General features: G+C 39.2%; 2 protein-coding genes across 4 annotated transcripts; one reads left to right on the forward strand and one right to left on the reverse strand.

Annotated features, from left to right (window-relative positions):
* Window positions 1-269: 269 nt before the first annotated feature.
* LOC132611284 (superoxide dismutase [Mn], mitochondrial) lies at window positions 270-8,369 on the forward strand. Its single transcript, XM_060325711.1, has 6 exons — window positions 270-640; window positions 2,214-2,260; window positions 2,335-2,460; window positions 2,571-2,627; window positions 7,657-7,734; window positions 8,109-8,369. Exons 1-6 carry the CDS (start codon window positions 355-357, stop codon window positions 8,199-8,201), a joined length of 687 nt encoding a protein of 228 aa, XP_060181694.1. The 5' UTR covers window positions 270-354; the 3' UTR covers window positions 8,202-8,369.
* Window positions 8,370-9,278: 909 nt separating this feature from the next.
* On the reverse strand, window positions 9,279-15,391 carry LOC132611285 (tRNA (guanine(26)-N(2))-dimethyltransferase). Of its 3 annotated transcripts, XR_009571526.1 has the most exons (8): window positions 14,987-15,391; window positions 13,921-14,183; window positions 12,765-12,965; window positions 12,593-12,689; window positions 11,571-11,771; window positions 11,344-11,406; window positions 9,678-9,966; window positions 9,279-9,579 (listed from the first exon to the last, which is right to left on the reverse strand). XR_009571526.1 is itself a non-coding variant. In XM_060325713.1 (7 exons), exons 1-7 carry the CDS (start codon window positions 15,359-15,361, stop codon window positions 9,841-9,843), a joined length of 1,293 nt encoding a protein of 430 aa, XP_060181696.1. In that variant the 5' UTR covers window positions 15,362-15,391; the 3' UTR covers window positions 9,279-9,840. The 3 variants fall into 3 exon arrangements, 2 of the variants coding, with proteins under 2 accessions (XP_060181696.1, XP_060181695.1); XM_060325713.1 differs by having other exon boundaries at window positions 9,279-9,966; window positions 13,921-14,150; XM_060325712.1 differs by having other exon boundaries at window positions 9,279-9,966.
* Between the last annotated feature and the right edge of the window lie 9,919 nt (window positions 15,392-25,310).

The raw sequence follows: 25,310 nt of genomic DNA on the forward strand, positions 1-25,310 counted from the left end.
TATCAAACAAACGAACATGAGAAAATAAGTAAGAAATTCACTTATTTTCACTACCCAAACGAACATGGGAAAATAAGTGAAAATTCACTTATTTTCTAGGAAAACATTTTCCTCCATACCGAACACACTCATAAACTTCTAAACTTACAAATAATTTGAGATTACTATTTTTAGAAATCACATAATTTGAGACAAGCTGACACGGGTCGTGAGCTCAATAAGTTACCTCACTGTACAGTCATTGCCTTAAATGTAACTATAAAAAGAGCAGCATCGAGTTGAAACCCGGCTAACATTCTCATTTGCACCACACCACCGTTCCACTACAACTAACCAATTTAGAGAAATCTCGAAATGGCTTTAAGAACCCTAGTAACCAAACGGACCGTAGCGGCAGGGCTAGGGTTCCGCCAGCAACTACGTGGCCTCCAAACCTTTTCGCTCCCGGATCTTCCATACGACTATGGCGCACTGGAGCCAGCAATTAGCGGTGATATAATGCAGCTACACCATCAGAAGCATCATCAGACTTACATAACTAATTACAATAAAGCCCTTGAACAGCTCGACGATGCTATTTCTAAAGGAGATGCCAATACCGTCGCTAAATTGCACAGTGCCCTCAAATTCAACGGCGGAGGTCTTTTTTTTTCGTTTTTCCTTTTTACTGAATGATTTATTGATGTGAATTTATTTTGAGTGATTGCTTGTGTTTTTGCATTTGTTCGAGATCAATTGGATTTGAATTGAACTGGAATATGAGAGATCGATCTTTTTAAGATTAGGGGTCGCTTGGTTTGCGGATTAAATTATTCCGGGATTATAATTCTCGGACTAATTTATCCCACCTGGGAGGCGGGGATAAAATAATCGCAATTTTGATGGGATAAGGTTTGATAGATTAAATTTATATTGTGTTTGGTTGACGGTGGGATAAATTTATACAGTCAACCACACACAATATAAATTTAATCCCAAACTTAATCCTAGGGTATTCCACCTTATATCAGTGTAAAATTAGAACAAACTAGGTGGTACTTTTGTCTGATATTAGATTATTCTTGGAGGAATTAATTGTAGCAGGTGGATGAGAAGAGATTAGAATGAGGCAATTTTGGACCCTCTAAGGTCAATTGAATGAAATTACCATGTGATGGCTGATTTTTTGACCCTGTGATGTCAATTGAATGAAATTACCATGGCTGATGGCTGGTTTTTTTCCAAATATTAATTCGAATTGTGGCAATGACACCAAGTGAATGCCTAAATGGTTTTTTTTTTTTTTTGCTTTTTGGAAAGAAGAAATCCGTAAATATCAAGTAATTAGCCCAGCACAGTTCCTTCTCTTTTTACAATTTTTGGTTGCTATGGTTTATGGAATTTGATTGGTTGGTCGTAATTTTGCATTTGTTCGAGATAAATTGGATTTGAATTGAATTGCAAGATGAGAGATGGCTCGTTTCAGAATTAGAAAATTAAAACAAACTAGGTGGTTCTTTTATTTGATGTTGGATTATTCTCAAAAGAATTAATTGTAGTATATGGATGAGAAGAGCTTAGAATGGAGCATTTTTTGACCCTTTTATGTCAATTGAATGAAAGTATCATGGGCGATGCTAATATTGTTCCAATATCAATCAAATTCTGGCAATGAAGTTGCACCCAAGGGTGTAGCCTAGTGGTCAATGAAGTAGGTTGAGAGCCATGAGGTCTCATATTCAAATCCCACTAGGTGATTTCTTCCATCTGTCCTAACCTTGGTGGATAGAGTTACCTAGTACTTGTTGCTGGTGGAGGGGATAGGTATGCCGCGGAATTAGTCGAGGTGCATGCAGGCCGTGACCCGGACACCACGGGTAATGAAAAAACAATTGCGGCAATGATGTCAATTGAATGCCTAAATGGTCTTTTTGTGTTTTGGAAATGAGAAATCCGTAAATATCAAGTAATTAGTTATTGTATCATATGTATGAGGGCAATTATTTTGGTCCAAAAGAAACACCGGATCACCACAAGCTAATAAGCTGATGTCCAGCCCAGAATTCTGTTGGTTCTGCACTCTGTGTCACAACTTGTATTTTGATTTGCATTCATGCCGTGATGAGGTCCATTCATGAGGCCACTTAATCAGTTGTCAAAGTACTATTAATGTTGATTTCACAAGTAATCAATCTTTTATCCAAGTTGACGATTTGTTTTGACTTTTCAAACAGGTCATATTAATCACTCAATTTTCTGGAAGAACCTTGCCCCTGTCCGCGTAAGCTTGTTTCCTCAGTTATATCATTGTTCTATTTTGAGGGGAAATAACATAACTGCTTAATCATATTGCAGGAGGGTGGTGGTGAGCCTCCAAAGGGTTCTCTTGGCTGGGCTATTGACACTAACTTTGGTTCCGTGGAAGCTTTAGTAAAAAAGATGAATGCAGAAGGTGCTGCTTTACAGGGCTCTGGCTGGGTGGTAAGTCTCGCTACCTTTTCTCAGGACTTAGTTGGTCAGCTTATGTCTGTGAGAATCAAGCTCTAGCTTGTACCTTTTATTTTTTCTTGAGCTTGCTTCTATGTTTGCAGTGGCTTGGTGTGGACAAAGAGCTTAAGCGCCTGGTGATTGAAACCACTGCGAATCAGGTGATTGATGCTTGTTCTATTTATCCTAAATTAATAGATAATTGCTTTATAGGGCTCTTGGGCCGAGGGTCTATAGAAACAGCTTCTCTACCCCACAAAGGTAGGGGGACGGTCTGCTTACACCCCATCCTTCCCGGACCGCACTTGTGGGACTATACTGGTTATGAGCATGTTTGGATGGGTTTAAAAAAAGTTGGGGTAGGTTAACTTTTTTTTTTTTTTTTTTTGGCTTATAAGCTGAAAACAACTTATAAGCTACTTTAGATAAGCTAAGCCAAACAGGCCCAATTATTTTTTTGGGCTTATCTGCTCTTTCTCTCTCCTCTGCTCTCTCCCAACGGTAAGATCTGCCCGCCCGCCACTTCGTCCGGCGACCATACGTCATCACTGCTCAGGTGACGCCGGCGACCAGGTAACGCCGGTGACCAGGTAACGCCGGCCACTTTTCCGGCCAGATTTACTTTTCTTCTCTCTTCCCTTTTCTTCTTCTCCTCTTCTTCTCTTCTCCTTTTTTTTCCCCTTTTTTTATTTGCTTCTGGCGCTACCAGTACGCCGCTGCGCCGTCGCCGACGACTTTTTCCGGCCAGCCCTCTCTTTCTCTCTCCTTTTTCCCTTTTTCTTTTCTTCTTCCCCCCCCCCCCCCCCCCCCCCCCCTTATTCTCTTCTCCCTTTCAGGTATTTGTGAACATTTTTCGGCAGTGAACAATACTCGACCGTGAACAGTGTTTTCCGGCGGCAACCAGGTTCAGTTCAACTGGAGTTGGTACCTCCGGTTGCCATATCCATTATTTGTCCATACACTTGTAGTTATATTTTGCTGACTTTAGACCTTTGAATAATTTATTAGTTCATACTCATTTTTGTGGCTTTGGTTAGTGATGGTAGACTAGGGTCATGTTCTCGTTCGGGGGCGAGGGTTAGGAGGGGTAAGTGGGTTAAAGGAGCGTCTAGGTTGAGAGTAGGTTCTTGGAATATTGGGACGTTAACAGGGAAGTCCATAGAGCTAGTTAAGATTCTTAAGAAGAGGAAGATTAATATAGCTTGTGTTTAAGAGACTAAATGGGTAGCTCCTAAAGCTAAAGAGGTAGACGGGTATAAGCTGTGGTTCTCTGGTAGGTCGAAGTATAGAAATGGGGTGGACATTTTAGTACATAGTGATTTAAGGGATCAGGTGGTAGAGGTTAGGAGAGCAACTGATAGGATGATGTCGATTAAAGTGGTCGTTGAAGGGCTCACTTTGAACATTATTAGTGCATATGCACCGCAAGCGGGCTTAGGCGAGGAGGAGAAGAGGCGCTTTTGGGAGGATTTGGACGAGTTGGTGGGAGGCATACCGCCTACTGAGAAGTTATCCGTGGGAGGTGATTTCAATGGGCACATCGGGCCAATTTCGGGAGGTTATGATGATGTGCATGGAGGCTTTGGCTTCGGGGACAGGAATGGAGGAGGAGTCTCACTTTTGGATTTTGCAAGAGCTTTCGGGTTGGTGATAGCCAATTCGAGTTTCTCAAAGAAGGAGGAGCACTTGGTAACCTTCCGTAGTTCAGTGGCTAAGACTCAAATAGACTTTTTACTCCTTAGGAAGGACGATAAAGGTCTGTGCAAAGACTGTAAGGTCATTCCGAGCGACTACCTTACAACCCGACATAAGCTCTTGGTGATGGATTTAGGGATCAAGATGACGAGGAAGAAGGGGGTCGTGGATGACCGACCTAGGATCAGATGGGGGAGTTTGACCACGACTAGTGCCGTGGAGATGGGAGAGAAATTGAAGGTTATGGGGGCCTGGGATAGTAGTGGGGATGCGACCAGTATGTGGGATAGGACGGCTAGTTGCATTAGGGCGGTAGCAAGGGAAGTGTTGGGGGTTTCGACAAGTAGTCGTGGCCAGCATCGAGGGGACTGGTGGTGGAATGGAGAAGTTCAAGGGAAGGTGGAAGCAAAGAAGGTGGCGCATGCAAAGTTGATAGAAAGCAAGGATGAGGTGGAGAAGTGGACGAATAGGGAACTTTATAAGATGGCGAGGAAGGAGGCGAAGTTGGCGGTTTCGACGGCAAAAACGGCAGCTTTTGAACGCCTTTATGCTGAACTAGAAGAGAAAGGAGGGGATCAGAAATTGATCAGGCTAGCTAAGGCGAGGGAGAGAAAGGCTCGTGATGTGGATCAAGTGAAGTGCATCAAGGACGAGCATGGCAAAGTATTGGTAGAGGAGACTCTCATTAGACGGAGATGGCAGTCATACTTCTTTAAACTCTTAAATGAAGAAGGGGATAGAGACATTGTGTTGGGAGATTTAGAACATACAGGAAGGAGTCACGATTTTGGGTATTGCAGGAGTATTAAGGTTGAGGAGGTTAAGGGTGCTGTTCGTAGGATGCGCAGGGGAAGAGCGACCGGACCTGACGAGATTCCTGGGGAATTTTGGAAGAGCGCGGACCAGGTAGGTTTGGAGTGGCTGACTAGGTTGTTTAATGTCATCTTTAAGACGGCAATGATGCCTGAAGAATGGAGGTCGAGTGTAATGGTCCCTCTATACAAGAACAAGGGAGATATCCAGAGTTGCAACAACTATAGAGGTATCAAACTGCTAAGCCATACTATGAAAGTGTGGGAAAGGGTGGTGGAGATGAGGGTGAGGAAAGACGTGTCTATTTCAGAGAACCAGTTCGGATTCATGCCGGGACGCTCAACTACAGAAGCCATCCATCTTGTGAGGAGACTGGTGGAGCAGTATAGGGAGAGAAAGAGGGACTTACACATGGTATTCATCGACCTAGAAAAGGCTTACGACAAAGTTCCAAGAGAGATCCTATGGAGATGCTTGGAGGCTAAAGGCGTACCTGTGGCGTACATTAAGGTGATCAAGGACATGTATGAGGGAGCCAAAATCAGGGTAAGGACAGTAGGAGGAGACTCAGAGCACTTTCCAGTTGTGATGGAGTTGCATCAAGGATCAGCTCTTAGTCCGTTTTTATTTGCCTTGGTGATGGATGGATTGACGCGGCAAATTCAAGGTGAGGTGCCATGGTGTATGCTTTTCGCGGATGACATAGTCCTGATCGACGAGACTCGTAGCGGAGTTAACGCTAAGTTGGAGGATTGGAGACAAACTCTGGAGTCTAAAGGGTTTAAGCTGAGTAGGACCAAGACAGAGTACTTAGAGTGTAAGTTTAGTGAAGCACCTCAGGAGGCTGGCTTGGAAGTGAGGCTTGGTACCCAGGCCATCCAGAAGAAAAGTAGTTTCAAGTATCTTGGGTCTATTATGCAAGGCAGCGGGGAGATTGACGATGATGTCACACATCGTATTGGGGCAGGGTGGATGAAATGGAGGCTTGCTTTCGGAGTGCTATGTGACAAGAAGGTGCCATCACAACTTAAGGGCAAGTTCTACAAAGTGGTGGTTAGACCGACTATGTTGTATGGGGCGGAGTGTTGGCCAGTTAAGACTTCTCACGTTCAAAAGATGAAAGTTGCCGAGATGAGAATGTTGAGATGGATGCGTGGCCACACCAGGAGTGACAGGATTAGGAATGAGGATATTCGGGACAAGGTGGGAGTGGCCTCGGTAGAAGACAAGATGCGAGAAGCGAGATTGAGATGGTTTGGGCATGTGAAGAGGAGAGACACAGATGCCCCAGTGCGGAGGTGTGAGAGGTTGGCCATGGATGGTTTCAGACGAGGTAGGGGTAGGCCGAAGAAGTATTGGAGAGAGGTAATTAGACACGACATGACGCAGTTACAGCTTACCGAGGACATGACCTTAGATAGGAGGGTTTGGAGGACCCAGATTAGGGTAGAAGGCTAGTAGATAGTCTCATTATCCTGTCTTATTAGTAGTCGCATTGAGCCGAGGGTCTTTCGGAAACAGCCGTCCTACCTTGGTAGGAGTAAGGTCTGCGTACACTCTACCCTCCCCAGACCCCACATTGTGGGATTTCACTGGGTTGTTGTTGTTGTTGTATTTTATGCACAAAATGGCTTTAAGCTGGCCAGCCAAACACTCAAAAAAGTTGAAAACAGCTTATAAGCAACTTATAAGCCAATCCAAACGGGCTCTATGTTGTTGTTGTAATGGATAAACTATGTTGCACCAGAGGCGAATCCAAGATTTTAAGAGATGAGTTCACCTTAAATTTTTGTTAAAAAAACAAGGATGCAAAAGTGCATTTAGTAGGGTTCGATCCCACAACCTTAACGTATTAAACCCAGCACTTAACTAGTGCTCCATCCGGTCTAGTTTGACCATGTGTTCCTTCAGTTAATATTAGATATATTATTAGGATTATATACATAATATACGGAGTTTAGTCGGGTGACCGTGGGTTCACGTGACCCATTTTTTATACATAGATTTGCCCCTGCGTTCCACCAAGGGTGTGTCTAGTGGTGATTTCTACCTATCTGTTCTAGCCTTGGTGGATAGAGTTACCTGGAATCTGTTGCGGGTGTGAGTGACAGGTATTTCGTGAAATTAGGCGAGGTGCGAGCAAGCTGGTCTGGACACCATGATTATAAAAAAATAAAAACAAAATGAAGCTATGTTCTATTTATCCTAAATGAATGGATAGCTGAGTTTCATCTGCAACAAGTGAAGTTGATTCCTCCACTCTGTTGCCTTAGTCACACGTTATTACAAGAAAGCGCGAAAAGAAAATGTGGAAGACTGCTAATTTCTTGATCACTGATAAGTCTTAAAGCTGCAGCGCAAATAATCTGACGTTTCATTCATTTTTAGATTCCATAATCGAGAGATGTATTTATTATCTTAAATATTGTCCTTGCACCAGCTGAGTATTCCTCTTAGGTTAATGAACTTCTTTACCGGTGCTTTAGGATTATTTGCATTTCCCCACCTCGTTGGTCTGTCAGCATTCTGCAGTCTACACCATATGACCCAGGCTTCAACTGTAGATAGGTCTTTATTTTTGTCCTTTTTATCAACCCTTTTAGGTAGGGGATTGCATAAGAAAGTTTCCGTAATTGTTGCTTGTCAGGTTGCCTTATGGTAGGGATCATTTTTTTCTTGCAGGACCCTTTGGTTTCTAAAGGAGCAAATTTGGTACCTCTTCTGGGTATAGACGTTTGGGAACACGCATACTACTTGCAGGTAATTTGATTATTCTGTTATGGTGCTTAATAGCCAAACATGATATGTCTACAATGCTCTGTCAATATTCGTGCTACTACCTATGTTTTTATTCTGAAGCATGATTGACATTGCTATTTCTTCCAAGTGAATATTTTCTCCTTTCTAAATGCTTTTGATCTTCATATATTGCATACAGTTGAAAAAAGGTTTAATAGTGAGGGTGAATGAGAGCTATGAATGTATCAAAGAAATTGTTGTCCTATGAAATATTTTTATGGAGATAGATGTTTTCGAAAGCCATTTTTATGAGGTCTGGTCTTTTTTTTTTTTTTTCAAATTCAAGAATTCTTATCGAACTTAACTGATTTGCCTTTGCTTTTTTTGTGATGCAGTACAAGAATGTAAGACCAGATTACCTGAAGAATATATGGAAAGTTATCAACTGGAAATATGCCAATGATGTTTATGAGAAAGAATGCCCTTGAACAGAGATATTTGACGTTGTTTTGAGAAAACGTTTGTAAAAACTTTTGACGGGAAATAATTGCTGAGTGACATGAGCATCCTATATTTCTTTTTAGTCGCTGGTTTATGTAATTGATGTATGGATCCTGAATAAAGCTACTCTCATCTTGTGAGCCCAATTTCTTAGATATCCAGTTCATCCAAATATAGTAACACGCTTGTAAAAGTTGCTAGCTGAGTTTACAGACCATCTGCTATGCTGTGTCAATATTCAGAGTGAATCTAGCCTGTTTGACCATATTTTTAAAATCAAATTATTTTGAAATGTGCTTTTCAAAAAAGTTCTTTTGATGAAAAGTCATTTTGTTTGGTCAATTAATTTAAAAAACACTTTTGAGTAACAATTAGTGTTTGACTAAACTTTTAAAAAGTGTTTTACTCAAAAGTGTTTTTGGGCAAAAAAATTTTTTTAGCTTCTGAGAAGCAGTTTCTGCTGTTCTTCAGAAGCATTTATTTTTTCTCAAAAGATTGACCAAACACATTAATTTTTTTTTTAGAAATAAATATTGGAAAAAATAAGCATTTTGCAGAAAAATAAACTTGGCCAAAGAGGCTATAATGTACTATTACTTTCAGCACGGTCCATATTTTCTGCAACCTCTAGATCCCGAGGTGGTAATGTTAATTGGAGCTTTCTATACTACATTGCTGACCAAATTGATCCTAACACTTTGGACAGTTGGTATTGTTAATGAAATGTTTTCTTAGGTTTTTTGAAATACAAAAGTACAAGACCTCGGCTATCTTTAGGCAAGCGGGAGTTGGCATATGATTAGTTGAAGACGTGCATCAGAACAGTTTACCATAGTGATATGTCGAACTTAATAAGAGGCTCAAATTTGTTGCAACATTTCCAAACTTGTCACCACGTGATTTTTCCAACGCAATTCAAATTATTCTCTCTTTTTCAGGTAAGAACAACCTTAAACCTTCATTACAAGAGACATTGAATTCCATTCAGGAGAGTGGACTTCCAACACAACTTGCATCTGATTCTAAGTGTATCAACTTTTCTGAACTACATGAAGACTTGAAAATAATCAGTAAAGGACATGCATGAATCTGCATATAATCTCCAAGTATGTTAATGATCTGTTCATCATGGCTTAGTGACGATGCAGCTAGGTTAATAGAGTGATGGATCTCCAGGCAACTATCATTTTGTTCAATGAGCAACAATGCATCTTGATCTCAACATTGTTGGGATGGCTATATGAAACGTCCATGTTCATTTCGCTTCACCTGTGTCGGTGTCATTCCAATACTCAATAATTTGTTTTTCAACAAGAGAACAAAATTTGTTCTCACCTATCAACTAGAAAGTGTTGCCGCAGATTTCTGCATACACCAAAACCCAAGCCGGCGTCAAAAGCATGATAAGCTAAGATTAGCGAAGCTCTGCCTAGTTAAACTAAAACTGGGATTGGATGAGCAACCTTCAAAATTTCTGAATTGCTCTTCAGTGGACGCAAGTGCGTGCAAAACTTGTAATAGCAACTACTGAATTTTTGTGGTTCTTCATTTTGGAGAACTGATTTAAAGCCTTCTACAACAGTATTGACAATCCTCTTCATCGATGTACTGCAGCAGCCATGAACTTTAATGGAGCGAATTCATTTCAGCAGGCTGTTGGAGTTGCTTTACAATCTCAACACATTCAACCATGGGGCAGTTTGTCTTAATCGCATTTGGGGCAATATGTGATCTGCTAACAACATAACCTTCCTGTAATAAAGCCCCCCAAAACAATGATATTAATCTTAATGGTTTATTTTAAAGAGGAAAACTTTTAAAAAAGATACCTTCTTATACTTCAAATACTTCATTACCACGCCTTAATGTCATCTTCACATTGGAAATTTCAAATTCAAAATAGTTTCAGTTTAATGTTCTCATCTTTATTTATTTGAATTAATTGAAAAGGTACATAGGTTAATTGAAAAGGTCTGTAGATTCTCAAAGCATCCTGCTCAAACATCATATATTCTTTGTGGTACTTACTCAAGTGAACAACGTCAATTAAGTTTGTTATCTACCTAGATTGCATTGAGATAATCAATCATAAATTGTCCATGAGTTCTAATCATGCTTCACTGGATACCATAATTGAAAATCGCATATAAATGCAGAAATTATTTTTGTCTGGTTTTATATTTGTCTTTTATGAAGCAGATTTCATTAATAAGGCATAAAAAGATACAAGAAGTATAAAACAGATGTAGTAGTTAGCTCCAACACATGCGTGAACGATGCTAAGACCAGGGAGCCGAGTCCAAACAATAATGAGTACTACCAGTTAAAGCGGATAACTTAATCTAGCTAGTCTAATGTGTACGAAGTGGAAAATCCATCAAAACACCTGTGAAATGCACCAAAAAAATAGTTGTTGGGATCATTTTACAGATCCTTTTAGATGGACCATATCAACTCTCCAAGAACACCAGCGTTCATAAGATTCTTTTATATTACTACATACATCTTGATATTTAGACCCAACTTAGCTGATGGAAATGAAATTTACTTAGTGGCTGCCTGCTTTATTAGTTTCAAAGAAGTGAAATTTACTTTAGTGAATGTATCAAATTGTTAGGCCAGATAATGACATGCAAAGCTAGAAAAAAATCAACGGAATTGTTTGAAATTTAAACCAGCCTCAGATGAGCAGAATGATGTTTATGCACCAAATATTAAAGAAAATGTTTTCTTTCGAAAGGATGTAATACCAAATTTATAGTATCATAAAACTTAGGTGGTGTTTGGGTTCGGAGACAAACTTCTTTAGCTTCAAAAGAATTGGTTTTGGATTTGCTTTTTTCCAGAAAGAATCAGTAAAGAGCTGAATCATTTGAAGAGGCTTTCATATGTGTCAAAGTTATTAAATTTTAATATATACCAGCTATTTTTATTTGCTACTAAAGGTGTTTAGGAAGTAAATCGCTTTTCCATCATCAGGTCAACCGCTTGCTTGAGGGGGGGGGGGGGGGGGGAACTGTTTTGTTCAATTTGTGTTGGACTGTAAAGGGTCCAGAAATCTCTTTTAGCTGAGGAAGGCCATAGCCAGTCCTCCGGTCAAATATTTCAATACCTACACTACTGACATACCTCATGCAGGCGGTTCATTATCGCACTTAGAGGAGGCAAATTAAGTTTAGCACGACTTGCGATCTGCAGGTGACAAAACAAATAAATCGAAGTTCAGAGTATGGTAAAAACAATCAATAACTAAAATGATGCAAAAATTAAAATTCCATGATTGTTCCAATCATCTAAGCTAATTATCTAAATCAATCAAGATATAATACGTGAAGAAAAAATTGTGTCACAAAAACCTCATCTGCATTGAGGTATCCAACTGGCAATTTGGGGTCACTCTCGTCAATCATTTGTTTCAATAGTTTTTCAAGATTTTTCCCTTCACCATCACCAAGCCATCCCCACCGATCAGCCAAACTCTTCATTTCTGTTATATGGGGAGCATTGTGAAGAGGTCCAGTCCAGAGGGGTCCTGAAACCACAAGTGAACGTGAAACCTGAAAAGAAGTGTAACGGTTAGACGTGAGCCTGAGGATCATTTCATTTGACCATATGCAGAACAAACTTCACTCATTCATAGGGTTACTATCAAGGGTGGATATAGGACTTAAATTTGATGGGTCCAGCCTGTAGGTTCTTACCATTGAATCACTCATTTTAGTGATTTTTCACAATATATATATGCTCCGTATTGGAAAAATGTTGGGATCAGTTCTATTGACTATATGTTACATCCTCCACAGCTACTAGTTTTAATATAGACATCTGATATAATTATATAAAATTTTATGATGACAAAAAGAGAAAAGGGAATTCAATATGTTAGACTTGGAGATTTTGAAAGAATAAACCAAACAAAGAAAGAAAAAAAGTACTCAATTAATAAGCAAGAGGGGACACAAGACATGCCCATCCCCCATAGGAAAAACACAAGTAGGACATGGTATTCGAATGCCTATTCTTACTTGTAGAGGTGCACCCAATAACCATTGCACCATAAGACTCTTTGAGCTTGGGTGCAAATACATATATTTAAGTTGTTTTTAAGAGATATAGACGTGGGTCTAGGGAAGGGAGCGTGGGTGCACGTGAATCCACATCCCTCCACATGGATCTGCCCCTGGCTACTACACATTTAATGACACTTGGACTAAAATCTTTTGCAGGATTTTATGACATTTTGAACCGGGGTTGGGAATGGAAGTTAGTGGGGTTGTTCATGTAAATGTCAAATAACTTGACAATGGATAACTATGGGCTAAATAGTTCTTGATGTAAATATACCAAAATCAATACACTACGAGGTACGAAAGCATACATTTGTACTACAAGGGCAGCTGATCTCACCAAGTTCATTCCAGGAAAATGCTCGAGTGTTCCCACATCGATTGCAATAGCTGATAAAACTATAATACCTGTCACGAGAAGCAAAGGCATCATCACCAAGTACTAATGAAATAACTCTGAAAAAGTTCACAACCGAGCTTAACCTGTTAGAAGGAGACTTTCCACGCTTGACTTGTAGCATCACTCTAAACACGGGCCCATGATATGAGTAGTATGAGAAAAGTGGAACAATATGATAACCAAGCACTGAAGCCTCTCTAACTGCCCCGCCTATAAGCATCCGGAGACCTATCTCATTGGAGTATGGCAAAGGCCGAACATATGCTCCATAGGCAGCTAAAGACCTACAAAGAAAGAACGAATTTTATGATCATCCTAACACTAACACGGGATTCAGTAAAGTTAAACAGCTACTTGGGAAATAGCTATTGCATTATAGTCCACAAGTAACTACATATAAAGCCCAAAGCTTTTTCCCTTTTTTTTTTTTTTAATTAATTTGATAAGTATGAGTCTAAATGATTTTATCAAACACCAAATCTTTATCAAAGAAAATATCTTCCACGAAAGCCTTTTGTCATACCAGTGCCTAATTGTGGAAAGTTTTGAATTCGTTTTCTGAACATTTACTATGTAGCTCTATCTAAGGCGCCATCTGAGTAATTAAACCTGGTAGTATGAAGATTTATCAGTCAATCATAGGCGCAACCTTCTCTCCTTCTAAACCTATGTAAGCATTTGACATGTAATTTGCAAGAAGGGACATTATTCTACATGTTTTGGAGTTTCAAGAGGGGAAAGAAAAGAGAGAGAGAAAAAAAAAAAAGAACAAAGGAAACAATACACTCTATTTGGATGGTTGTTACATATGTTTCATAAGTTATCGTGTTATATTGTTTTGTGGTGCATTGTATCGTACTGTATTGTTTTGATTAATACAACTTCTGTCGTTACATAATGTCACACATCAGCAATTTGAAGGATAAATTTACAAGAAAAGTTGGGTAACGGGTAGAGCCTCTATAAAAAGGTAGGGTAAAGGATAAAATAGATAATAAGCAAAGACAAAATGAGAAAGAAAAAAAAAAAGGTAACGCCGCGATCACACCAAATTGGTCAGTTACATAACGATGGATTTAACGATACTATACAAAAAAATTAGGTAACGATCAAAACAAACACTGTATTTAAACTAACAACACAATACAATACAATAGGTAACAAACATCCAAACAAGCTGTAAGTTTAAGAGGGAAGATGTGCTTGAGGGGCATAAAAAACATTAAACAGAAACTTAACTGGTGAGGCCTATGACCACCAGAAGAAAGTCCATCAGTGGAAGTAATATATAGCAAGCCCCCCAATTTCATAGCATCCAAAGCAACTCTCAAGTAACTTGAACCGCTACCAAAAGAATCCACATCAATAAGGTCAAAGTAGTCCTTTCGCACATAACACTCAGCCAATAACCTAGTAGCAGGCAAATGATTAACCTCCCATCTTTTCCCTTCTCCAGAACCACTTGAGACCTGAGAATAGGGGTGTCCAATGGGCAGGTTGGACTGAAATTCAGCATGTCAAAATAGCCTGAGGTAATAAATAAGTAGGTATTTGACCCGCCCAAAAGTTACTTGAGCTGAAACGGATTGGCTGAAATAGGCTAAAAACCGAGTCGTAACCTAACCAGCCCAATTCTTACTAAGTTTTACATTCTTTGTTTGTTTTCTTGTAATTTGTGTGAGTATAAATTATGTTATAAGAAGCCGTTCACACAGCGAGTATTCAACTATTGATGATGAGCTCCATTTCTATTTGGACCCGAGTCGAGTCTAGTTGTATGGAGATTATGGGTAGGTAAGGGCCTGTCCCGACAGTTGTACAGGGTCCTAATAAAGCTTTTTTCCTTATATTATGACTATATATATAACATATCAAATAAAAAATATCTTTTTAAAAATATTTTAAAAAATATTTAGACAAAATTTCTCATGCGTCAACGTAGACTGATGAATGGGCTGGAAAAAGCAGGTTCAAATGAGCCAAATTAATAAAATAAGTGGGTCCCCGCCCTAACCTGAACGGATTGGACGGGTCATGATTTTAGGGGGTCATTTGTACTTTTTCCCCTATTTTGTGTTGATCTCTAATTTTTTGTCTTCAGAACTTATGCCTAGAGGACATAAGTTACGTATCATAATATCCACGTGTTGTGCCTGCATCCTAAAAGAACTTATGCCCCGCTAGGATAAGTTTGATTTTGAAGGGCAAAAATCAAAGACCGGTAAAAATTAAAGACCAGTCCATTTGAAGAGAAAACCGTGCAATTACTTCGATTTCATGGGCTGATTTTGCCACCCCTACCTACCTGAGACAGATTTGCCAAAATAAGGTCCTTGTAATTGTCATTTGCATCATTAGCCACAACGAAATCAGCCTGGGCCTCTTCTAAGTAGCGAAGAGAACGAATACCACAGCCACACATGGCGTCGAGAACACGGAGGCTCCCGGTGGTGTTCCGGTAGACGGCGGCGGAGAGAACTCCCAGGTCCCGGGCAGTGGCGCTTTCGCTGCGGAAGAAAGTGTCGCCGACATCGAATTTGTGGGCCCTTTCAGTTTGGTACTGCTGTGATTTACTACAGGGTGGAATGATGTTGTGTTGGGATTTTAAGGGTTTGATGTTTTGTGGGTTGTAGGAGATGAATGGTGAAATGGATAGCGGTTTGAGAGAAAGACAAGACATGGCGGGAAGTGGTTCGCTGGACTTTGCTCTACTTTGGGTTCTTATATAAGCTCGTGTGGGAACCTTTTTATTTTTATTTTTTTTTGTTCCCAAAGAAACTACTGCTCCCTCCGTTTACGTTTCAAAGTGTGTGGCTTACTTTTAACGATATTTTAGTACATTCTATATATCTTTACACGTGATTAATGACGGGATTCGAAAAAAAATAATAAAAGCTAAATATAAAAAACTTCGTTGTCCCTAGGGATCGAACCTAGGATTCTAGAGATAATTTTGAACATCCTGAACCGCTTGAGCTAATCTTTTGCATTTGTTCAAGCTGTTCAAAGGTCAATATATGTACATAAATACGAAAAATTTACCCTATATATACACTGTAATTTTTTACCGAGGGCGTTCGGGTGAACACCCTCACCGCCATGTAAATCCGCCCCTGCACCTTACACTTTTAAGAGCACGAGATTAAAGGGTATTTTGGTACATTTTACACATCTTAATGCAAGATTCAAACGTCTTCATTACTTTCTTAAATTTCGTATCAAGTCAAAATTAGACAAATATTTTGAAATAGAGGGAGTAATATGATACTCCATTTGCCCTAATTCACGTATCACTGTTCGAATTTTAAAGGACAAATGAGTTTCACTTTGATTACATTTTCAGCCTCTTAAATGGTTTGAATGATTAGCTGTTAGTAACTTAAATACTTTTTATATAGTTTTCAAATGCTTAAATTATCCAAAGATCTCAATAACTCTATGATCAAAATTAAGAAAGTTGACTTTCAAAATTAAATAGTGTCACATAAATTAGAAAAGAAGAGTAATAAGTTTGCGAAATGTTTGCACTAAGGAATAATGGACTATGAGATACCTCTATGGTGGGGAGGTAATGCTGGTTAGATGAACTAAGGGGGTGGTTTTAGGAAATATCAACCACCATAATTTCTTCAGCAAAATGGGGTGGTTTGTCAGAAATCAAAACGGGGTGGGTGTGACCCAACGTCCTTCCAAATTTTGTCTAGATATCTGTAACTGATTTTTTCCCTATACATATGAGCCATTATAGGACCATCCAACTAGTGGTGCAATCAAAATTTAAGTTAGTATAAAGTAAATGATTATTCTTAAGTAATTGGATGATTGTTTGCACATTCACATGGGTAGAAGCTTCGTTCTTTTACCAGGCTCTATCGTTTAATTACGAGGGCTAATAATTCAGCTTTGATGATGTCGTTCGAGAGTCAAATTGTCGAAGAGCCAAGTAAATTAATATTTGGCTGAGGAACATATCGATCTATTGCAAAATTTAGAATATCAGTTATCAAAGAAAATCAACAGCTCAATGAACTGACCTGAATTGAATATTATTTGATTAATGATTATTGACTGATTGGATAGTTAGATTGTACAAGTAGTTTCCAATCCATAAAATTGAAAAATAAAATCTTACTTCCATTGTTTTAAAAGGCACTGTCAAGACTCGCCCCGAGGCTTGCCTCGGGGCAGGACAGTGGCAAAACGCCCTGGGGCTAATGTGCGGGGCTTAGTTCCTATGAGGCTTACGCCCTAAGCGCCCAACCGTATGCCCTAAACACACCTAACGCCCAATGCCCAGGGCTCGCCTAACGGTTCTTACACAAATTATATTTTAAATTTCTTAATTAAAATCATTCACCCTCATAATTGTTTAACAAAATAATGATACTTAATAGTTTTTCATCTATAGAAATAGAAGATTGAGTGTAACTCATATAAAAAGTCGTAGTATTGGATATTTACTATTTGAGAACGTCGTGAGGGTGAATATCACTTAATTTAAAAAAAAAAAACACATAGCGGAATTGTACATTTTCACTTGTCATTGGTCATAAGTCCTATGTATAAGAATTATCATATAATTTTATTTTTTGTTCATGAAGAAGTTATGTTTTAATTGTAATATTTATAAATTTTATTGATTATTTGCTTATAGGGAGATAAAATGAATAGTATGATAGTAATAGTGTTTTAAGAAACTGTGTTTTTTTCCGTGTTTGAAAGTTAAAATGTTAGAATTGTTTTGCATTTCATAATAGCTTTTATTTCATTGTATTGTTTATACTTGTAAAATTATGTTATATGTAATTACAAGTTATAAGCGGTGTATAATGGATTGCTTTAATAATTTTTTTGTGAGGATCAAGCGCGCGCGCGCGCTCACACACACACACATATACATACATACATACATACATACATACATACATATATATATATATATATATATATATTTTTTTTTTTATTATTTTTTTTTTCATTTATTTACAGTTTTCATTTATTTTTTTATGTAATTTTACCTATTTAAAAATATTTATTGTAATTATATTATTTTAAGAAATACTAAAAATTAAATACCCATGGGGCTTACGCCCCGTGCCTCGAGGCTTACGCCTCGTCGAGGCGTATGTAAAACGCCCCGCCTTTTAAAACACTGCTTACTTCTAAAAATGATCGATGCATAGATTAAATCTTTTGGCTATCATAAAAACTTATTTGAACTTGATCAAATATAATATAACTAACATGTTATAAAATGTTTCTCCAGTCTCAATCATCATGAGACCAAAAATCATTGATTCACTCTGATCAAGTGAACTAATTTGGAGTCGACTGCATTCATGCTTAGTTGACCAGACTGGCATTAGATTGTTGAACTTGTCATAGAACGATTAATTTAATGACAAAAATAATAAATAAATAAATTGGTGAGAATTGAATGCAAATTTCATATTAGACTACGAAGTAGAGCTTTCTAATATCTCTCTCAATTTTCTAGGAACCTTCCATCATAGTTTAATGTTGCTACGGTTTTTCCATTTATTATTTATAAATATTAAATATAAAAATTTAAAAATTAAATTGATTGCACCTCAACTTGGACAACTAAATCAAACATATCGGGGAAAGATGAATTTCAAATAGCTAAATTGCAATTAATTGTGTAGGATAAAAGAAAGGTCTAATTTTCATAACTATTCCACTTTCTATCAATTGAGCAAGAACCGTCGAATTGAAGGAATACTAAGGATGAATAATAACTAGCTTTCAACTGTTTTAGACATAAACTATCTAATATCATTATGTTCAACTATTTATAGTAGAAAAGAGTACGACAATCAAAACTCTTCATAATATTATCAAAATTACATGCAGATTTTTCGCCCCTTCTTGGATAAGTAGGCATATATATTGTATCAAAAATATTCAGTGCACCTTTATTTTATCTTCATCATCATCTCACCAAAAGTTTTCTAGACTTTGTTTTTTTCAAATAGGTAGCTAAGAGTAAAAACCTAATCAAAAGGTAGCCTTGATACTTTGTCCCTTTTTTTCTCTTTTTGGTTAACATAGTGAAGAGCTTGTTTTTATTCGTTAAGTTTTTTTTCTTCAAAAGAAATTTCTTTTCTTTAATGAAAACTCTACTAGCAAATTTAGCTGGAAACTATGAATACGGATAGTGTTGTTTATTTTTAAAAAGTGTTTATAAAAACAATTTAAGGTTATGTTTTATAACAAGTCATCTTTTATGTACACTATACCGTCAAACATCATATATCATACTCAGTGGCGGACTCAGGATTCAATGGTCCAGGGCGCTCACCTTAAAATACACAAAAAAATATATTGCTTTGAGTGGAATTCAAACTTGGCTCTTCCATGGCTTAGCCTTAAGCCTACAACCTTTTAACTAGAGCACCAAGATCTTTTATTATTTTCTGGGTGTTATTTATTATTTTATACCAAAATTTCAATATTTGTTATATGTCTATATAGGATATGCGCCACGGTTAATGGGTGCTCGAGCACCAAAAAAATAGTACATGGGTCCGCCCCCGAGCAAACTTCAAATTAATTACTTAACATTTAAATATTATTTTTATTGTTTACTTAACATTTAAATATTATTTTTATTGTTGTAATATGTTTCTATGTCACAAAATAAAAAAGATTGTCAAATTTAATATATATGAGTATAGTCAAAAGGTTATAGTATCATATATGAGTGCTTCATGAATTTTACTTTAGGAAGTCACGTATAATGATCTTTAGTTCTGTTTACCCTTAAAAATGGATAACAATTAAATTTGTAAATGGTTAATAGGATATGTGGTTAAATTAATTTATAGTGTAAGATAATAGCAAGCAAATAGTATTATATTGATAAATAATAGCAAAAGAAACTTAGGGTGACAAATTTGCAAACTCTGCGAACTGGTCCGATATGGGAGTTTCTTTCTTTAACCGAGCCAAAATACTTAAGAATATTTCACTGCTACTTTTTCTGATTACAAATGTGTAGAATAATGAAAAGCCAACCTAACAATGAAGGGGGTACACTCCTATTTATACCTACAAACAAATGGGCCTTCGTACAATCTTAAAAAGGCCTTTCTAAGGAAACCCTAAAATGGATAAGGCGGCGTCCGTACGGTCTGGCACCCGTACTGTTGTCAGCGCAAAAGGCGAAACGGTCAGATGGCGCGTGTCCTGTCCCATAACGGATTCTCCGAGCTTATGTCGAGTGTGTTCGCCTCAGGCTCGATTTTCTACGTCTATTAACATACCGTTGGTTTTGACTCTGAGTTGGGTACACCCTCGACCTCTCGGTCCTCATTCCCATCGATGGCCAACAACCTCCTTCTTGCTCGGTCTTATCTCGGACAGCAGTAACATTTCCCTCGGTTCTTGCCGAATACAAATTACGTCGGTTTTTACCGTATACAGATAGTCCCCACACTTCTCGGATCGAAGTTTTATCGTAGTGACGGGAAGTGGAATGATTACCTCGGTGACTTCATCAGTAAGTCTCTTCTTTGAAAACAGGCGGGAAACGAAACGTCGCTTCATGTCACGTCCTTTTGACTTCGGCCATGTGTCTTGCTTTGGTTGGATAACCTCGGTAACAACCTCTAAACTTTCTTTATATATATGGAGCTGCAGTGATTTCTCATTTTCACTTTTCATCTTTCACCTTTCGACCATCTCTTTTAACCTCTGTTCTTGCTCCCCTTTTGAAACTTTGCTCCATTTTTTCGAGTCTTCGAAAAGTTGTTGAGAGAAATTCATCCGAGTCGCAATATCTTCTTCACTTTCTGGAAAATCTTCTTTAACTTCACCTGTTTGTCTCCAAATCTTCATATCTCCATATTTTTGGCCTTCAAATCTTCATCTATTCATCCCAAATCTTCATACCTTCATTGCAGATTTTCATACTTCATCATCCAAACTTAAGAAATGACAACGAATACCGAATCTACTTCCCAAAATGTTCCTTCAGTTTCTTCCTTGGCTACCGAACCTGTTGTCAGTCCCGACGACAAAACAGAAACCGTTTCCTTTGAACCTACAGCCAAAGATATAATCCCCTCGAGATACAATTTCAACCACGAATTCGTCATTGAAAAGGCCGTAAAGAGGTCTGACCGGGGTTTTGATGTGAGACGTTATCCGTCCTCGATCAAAGAGAAACACCTTCCTACAGTCTAGGCTAAGTGCGGTTGGGATGACCGACCCGTCGAGATTTTTGCTCCTGGTGAAGATGAATCAGTCACCGACATCAAGTAGGGGTTTTCATACGTTTACACCTATCCCTTTACTTTGAAGCTTAATCCTCCAATTGATCCGGTTATCCTAGAAATGTGCCGAACATACAAAGTATGCCTTGCTCAGATAGGCCCGAACATTTGGAGTATCGTGGCTTGCATCCGTCTTTTGGCTAATAATGCCAAAATTAACTTTACCCTGAGCCATTTCATCCGGTTATATTTCCCGAGAATCTTCCATGGTGGCGTTATAAAAGTCTCCAAATGAGGAAAAAACCCAATTATTTCCTATGTCGACGAGAATAGGGATCGGGGCTGGCACGAACGTTTTGTCCGGGTTAAGACCGGGGACATCATACCGGCGGATTACATGTCTTTCCCCGAAAGATGGAATGACAAACGTAAGTTTCTTGGGTTTATCTCCTTTTTACATGTCTTCGAGCACTCCTTCTAACTTTTCCCAATATTTCAGCCGAGGCATGGGTTCCGAAGGCGATTCCCGGATTCGCCAAGTGTATTGAAAAAATCATTGGCCAACACTTGCACGAAGATCGGACATGGAAAGTTTTGTCCGGTGACCGATGGATAGCACAAAATCATGGTATCCTTTTCTTCCTTTAATTCTTGTCATTCTCTTTCGTTGAATTTTACTCCGATTTAATCCTTTGATATCCAAGTTTAGGTAAAGGCTCTTCGAGCCCACGACCTGCACCAGCGGACGAGCCCGCCACATCTATTTCGGATTTCGATATGTCAGGGTCAGCACGGCTCATTGTCAAACTTGAAAAGAAAAAGAAAAAGACCAAGTCCAAAGGTCATAAAAAAAAGAGGAGCTCGAAGGATGCCGCCAGTCCATCCGAAGCTCGAGGTATGAGAGATGACCCCGAGGATGATGTTTGGATTGCGAGCATCGAATCGGGACCTGTTGCTACTGGGGACGGGATAGCCCAGGTAGAAGTCCCGGAAGAAAACGTCGCCACTGATTTACCAGACCAAGTCACAGGTGGGGAAGCTGAGGTTCCTTTCCCTCTAATAGCCGAATATATCCAAGCCCCGATCCCACTAAGGTCCGTTGATTTTATTGACATTACAGGTGACACTTCAACCGAGGTGGTGCCTCTAGTGAAAAGGCCTAGAAGTGCCGATACAACTTCAGGGGCCGAGATAGCTCAAAGGGCCGAAACAACTACAACTGCCGACCTGCCTCCAAGGTTCAAACTAGTTACTATGGTCGAGTTACCATCAAGTACTGAATCAATGCCAACTTCTCCTCCTGCTTCTTCTTCGAAACAGGAGAATCTTGATGACATGTTTGGCAATTCTCCTCCTGCAATGGTAGAAGCCTCGGGGTTTGGCCATCTCCCTATTCCACGAGCAACGAGGGTTGCTAGCCGGTCTACCGAGTCAGGTTCGATATCTAGACTTGTAGATATTTTTTTTGCTCCAAATGTAGAGTCGAGGAGGACCAGGTCGATCATGGTTACCGTCCCTGAAGACTGCAGGTTTTTAACTCGCCCCGTAGGGGTTGCTAGTTATCTAAGACCTCTCGTTTCAGATTTGGACAATGAGAAGATGGAGGGAATCTCGTGGCAGTGCCTTATGAACGAGGGTATGCATGCCGGCAACCGGGTAAACATTCTTACGTGCCTCTTCTGATAAGTTTAAATTTATTTGGTGTAACTTTCACCGGGTAAACCATTCTTACCTCATTTATTTTGTTCTTGCAGAGTGTAGTGCTTGTGAATGAAGGTTTCCTCCGAGCCCAGCATGAGATAGACGACTTAGGGGCCCAGTTAGATGCTCAGGGCCGAGAGACGGAGAAGTTTAAACTTCTTTTGCAACAAAAAGAGAATCAGCTGAGCCAAGTTGTTGCCCCTCCAACTCTCCAATCCGATCTCAACGCAGTCAAGAAAGAGAATCTCCGGTTGAAAACTGAGCTCGACATTGTAGTCGAGAAAATTAAAGTCCTGGAGGAGGACAACAAACAGCTCAACAGAGAAAACACCGAATATGCCACTAAACTTGGTGAGTTCGAAGCTACCATCACCCAATTGAGGGAAGGGCTCGATTCGGTTAAACGCGATGCTACAAAAACGGACGAGAAGTTCATGCAGCTCGAAGCCGAGAAGGCCACAGCGAACAACAAGTTAAAGGTTATGGAAGAAAAGGACGAGTCTCGAGCCCGGATCAATGATGAACTCAAAAAAGAGCTCGAGGCCGCTGTCTAAGCCAATGATGTCCTTCAGGCCGAGCTGGCATCTTCCAATGAGGTTGAGGTCCGAGTTGGAGGAGAAATTAAAGAAAGTTCAGGCCGACCTGGAGGAAGCCTCCAAAGAAATTGAGGCTACCGAGGCTCGTTCTACCCTTTTAGTAGAACACGAGAGGTGAAAGTCTCGAAGGGTTACACTCGAGGCGGTTCAACGGGGTATTGAAAATCTTCCTGCTTGTATACTTGACGCAAAGATGATCGAGGATAGGGCTAAGAAAGCACTTGATGATAGCTCTGAGGAAGACCCTGGAGGGTCCGACTCTGATGAATTGGGCTCTTCTTCGACGGAGTAAATAGGGCCCGTAGAGACTTTTTGTTTTTTGTTTTTGATCTTTGTGAAAATCACAAGTCGGGTATAAAATAGGGCCCGTAGCCGTTATGCTATATATAAAATTCGCATTTCCTTTATCCAGTATTTTCTCCGATCTTTAAGTCGGGTATACTTTATGATATTGTTTTGTATTGATGTTTGCTTCGTAAAAAATGGTTGAGGTTCGACCTTAAGCCTTTAGCAGTTTTTCTCTTAGAAAAATCGAGCCAACTTAACCTATGAGTTCTGGGTTTTACTTTATCCGGTAAGCCTTTAGCAGTTTTTCTCTTAGAAATATCGAGCCAACTTAACTTATGAGTTGTGGGCTTTACTTTATCTGGTAAGCCTTTTGACCGATAACTTATTAATGGCTGGCCCGCGGGAGCCTTTTTATGCTTTGTGAGTTCGGATGTCTCTGAATCACCTTGGGCATTTTAAGTCGAGGTCTTTAATTATTCGACCCTCTTTTGACTGTTTGAATTCTTTGCAAATTGGACTCGGTTAATTATAACCTTAGTGCCTCAATGGACTTTGTGACGACAATCCCCAGTCGAGGGTATTATTCATGAAAGAGCATATTTGAAACGTGGGCTCGATAAACTATAACCTTAGTGCCTTCATCGTCTTTGGGACGACAGTCCCCAGTCGAGGGTATTATTCATAAAAGAGCATATTTGAAACATACTTTTCAAAAATATTTCTCTTCGAATTTCAAATATTTGTTTCATACAAAAACTAAGGATTTCATCCGACCCCTTTTGCTCTTGCCGTAGCAACACTATCTGGGCACGATTCATTCGATCGTTTGGCCCTTACATCGAAACCTAATACAGAAGGCTCGGTTAAATCCAAAGGAAAACAAAAATTGTTTCAATGTTAACTTCATTTCTAACTTTGCTTCTTTGAGCTTTTCTTCGGTCTTGTTGTTTCCGACTAGGGTATTATAGTCCCCTAGTGTTTGTTCATGAAACATGTACGGAGAAACGCTATACGTTGACTACCCAATCCCCAGTACTTAACTGGTCTTCGAATTCACGGCACGTAGCCTAATTCTTCAAAACTGAAGTAGCACGTTGTACTTGTTGCCTCGTTAAAAACCTTGCTGGAAAACCCACTTCGGGATAAAATCGAGCTAAGGAAAAGAGTGTAACACGTTGTTTCAGACCTAATTCTAACATCCTCAAAATCTTCTCTGGTTTGGCCTTGCAAAGAAAAAAAGGTGAGAATTATTGAAATTCACAAAGGGTCAGTGGATCATACCTTAGCAATAGTATTTCTTTAGGTGTGCTACGTTCCAATTCTTATGCAGCTGTTGGCCATCTCTGGCTTCCAATTGATATGATCCTTTGCCAGTTATGTCGGTTACCTTATACGGTCCTTCCCAGTTCGGTTCCAATTTCTCATCACCGGGATTCTTAGTGTGTAGGGTAATCTTCCAAAGCACTAAGTCCCCAACTTGGGAATGCTGAAGGTTCGTCCTTTGATTGTAGTATCTTCCCATCCGTTGTTTTTGAGCTGCTAAATGGACAAGCGCATTCTCACGTAGTTCGTCCATTAAGTCAAGCTTTACGACCATAACCTCTTCATTTGACTCATTTGTTGCGTACCGGAACAACAGGCTCGGTTCACCAACTTCCACGGGAATTAAAGCCTCGGTCCCATAAACCAGGGAAAATGGCGTTTCTCTCGTACTTGACTTTGATCTCGTTCTGTAGGCCCATAATACTTACGACAAAACTTCCTTCCATTTGTGTTTTGACGACTTTAATCGTTTCCTCAAATTTTG

The sequence above is a fragment of the Lycium barbarum genome, chromosome 9, assembly GCF_019175385.1.
Source record: "Lycium barbarum isolate Lr01 chromosome 9, ASM1917538v2, whole genome shotgun sequence".
NCBI classification, from domain to species: domain Eukaryota; kingdom Viridiplantae; phylum Streptophyta; class Magnoliopsida; order Solanales; family Solanaceae; genus Lycium; species Lycium barbarum.

Coding starts and splice junctions, on each gene's coding strand:
- LOC132611284 (XM_060325711.1), top strand. CDS start 355: ATGGCTTTAAGAACCCTAGTAACCAAACGGACCGTAGCGGCAGGGCTA. Junction 641..2,213: donor CCTCAAATTCAACGGCGGAG/GTCTTTTTTTTT, acceptor CTTTTCAAACAG/GTCATATTAATCACTCAATT. Junction 2,261..2,334: donor AGAACCTTGCCCCTGTCCGC/GTAAGCTTGTTT, acceptor ATCATATTGCAG/GAGGGTGGTGGTGAGCCTCC.
- LOC132611285 (XM_060325712.1), bottom strand. CDS start 15,361: ATGTCTTGTCTTTCTCTCAAACCGCTATCCATTTCACCATTCATCTCC. Junction 14,184..14,986: donor TTTTGGCAAATCTGTCTCAG/GTAGGTAGGGGT, acceptor GCTGAATTTCAG/TCCAACCTGCCCATTGGACA. Junction 12,690..12,764: donor GGAAAGTCTCCTTCTAACAG/GTTAAGCTCGGT, acceptor TTCTCGTGACAG/GTATTATAGTTTTATCAGCT.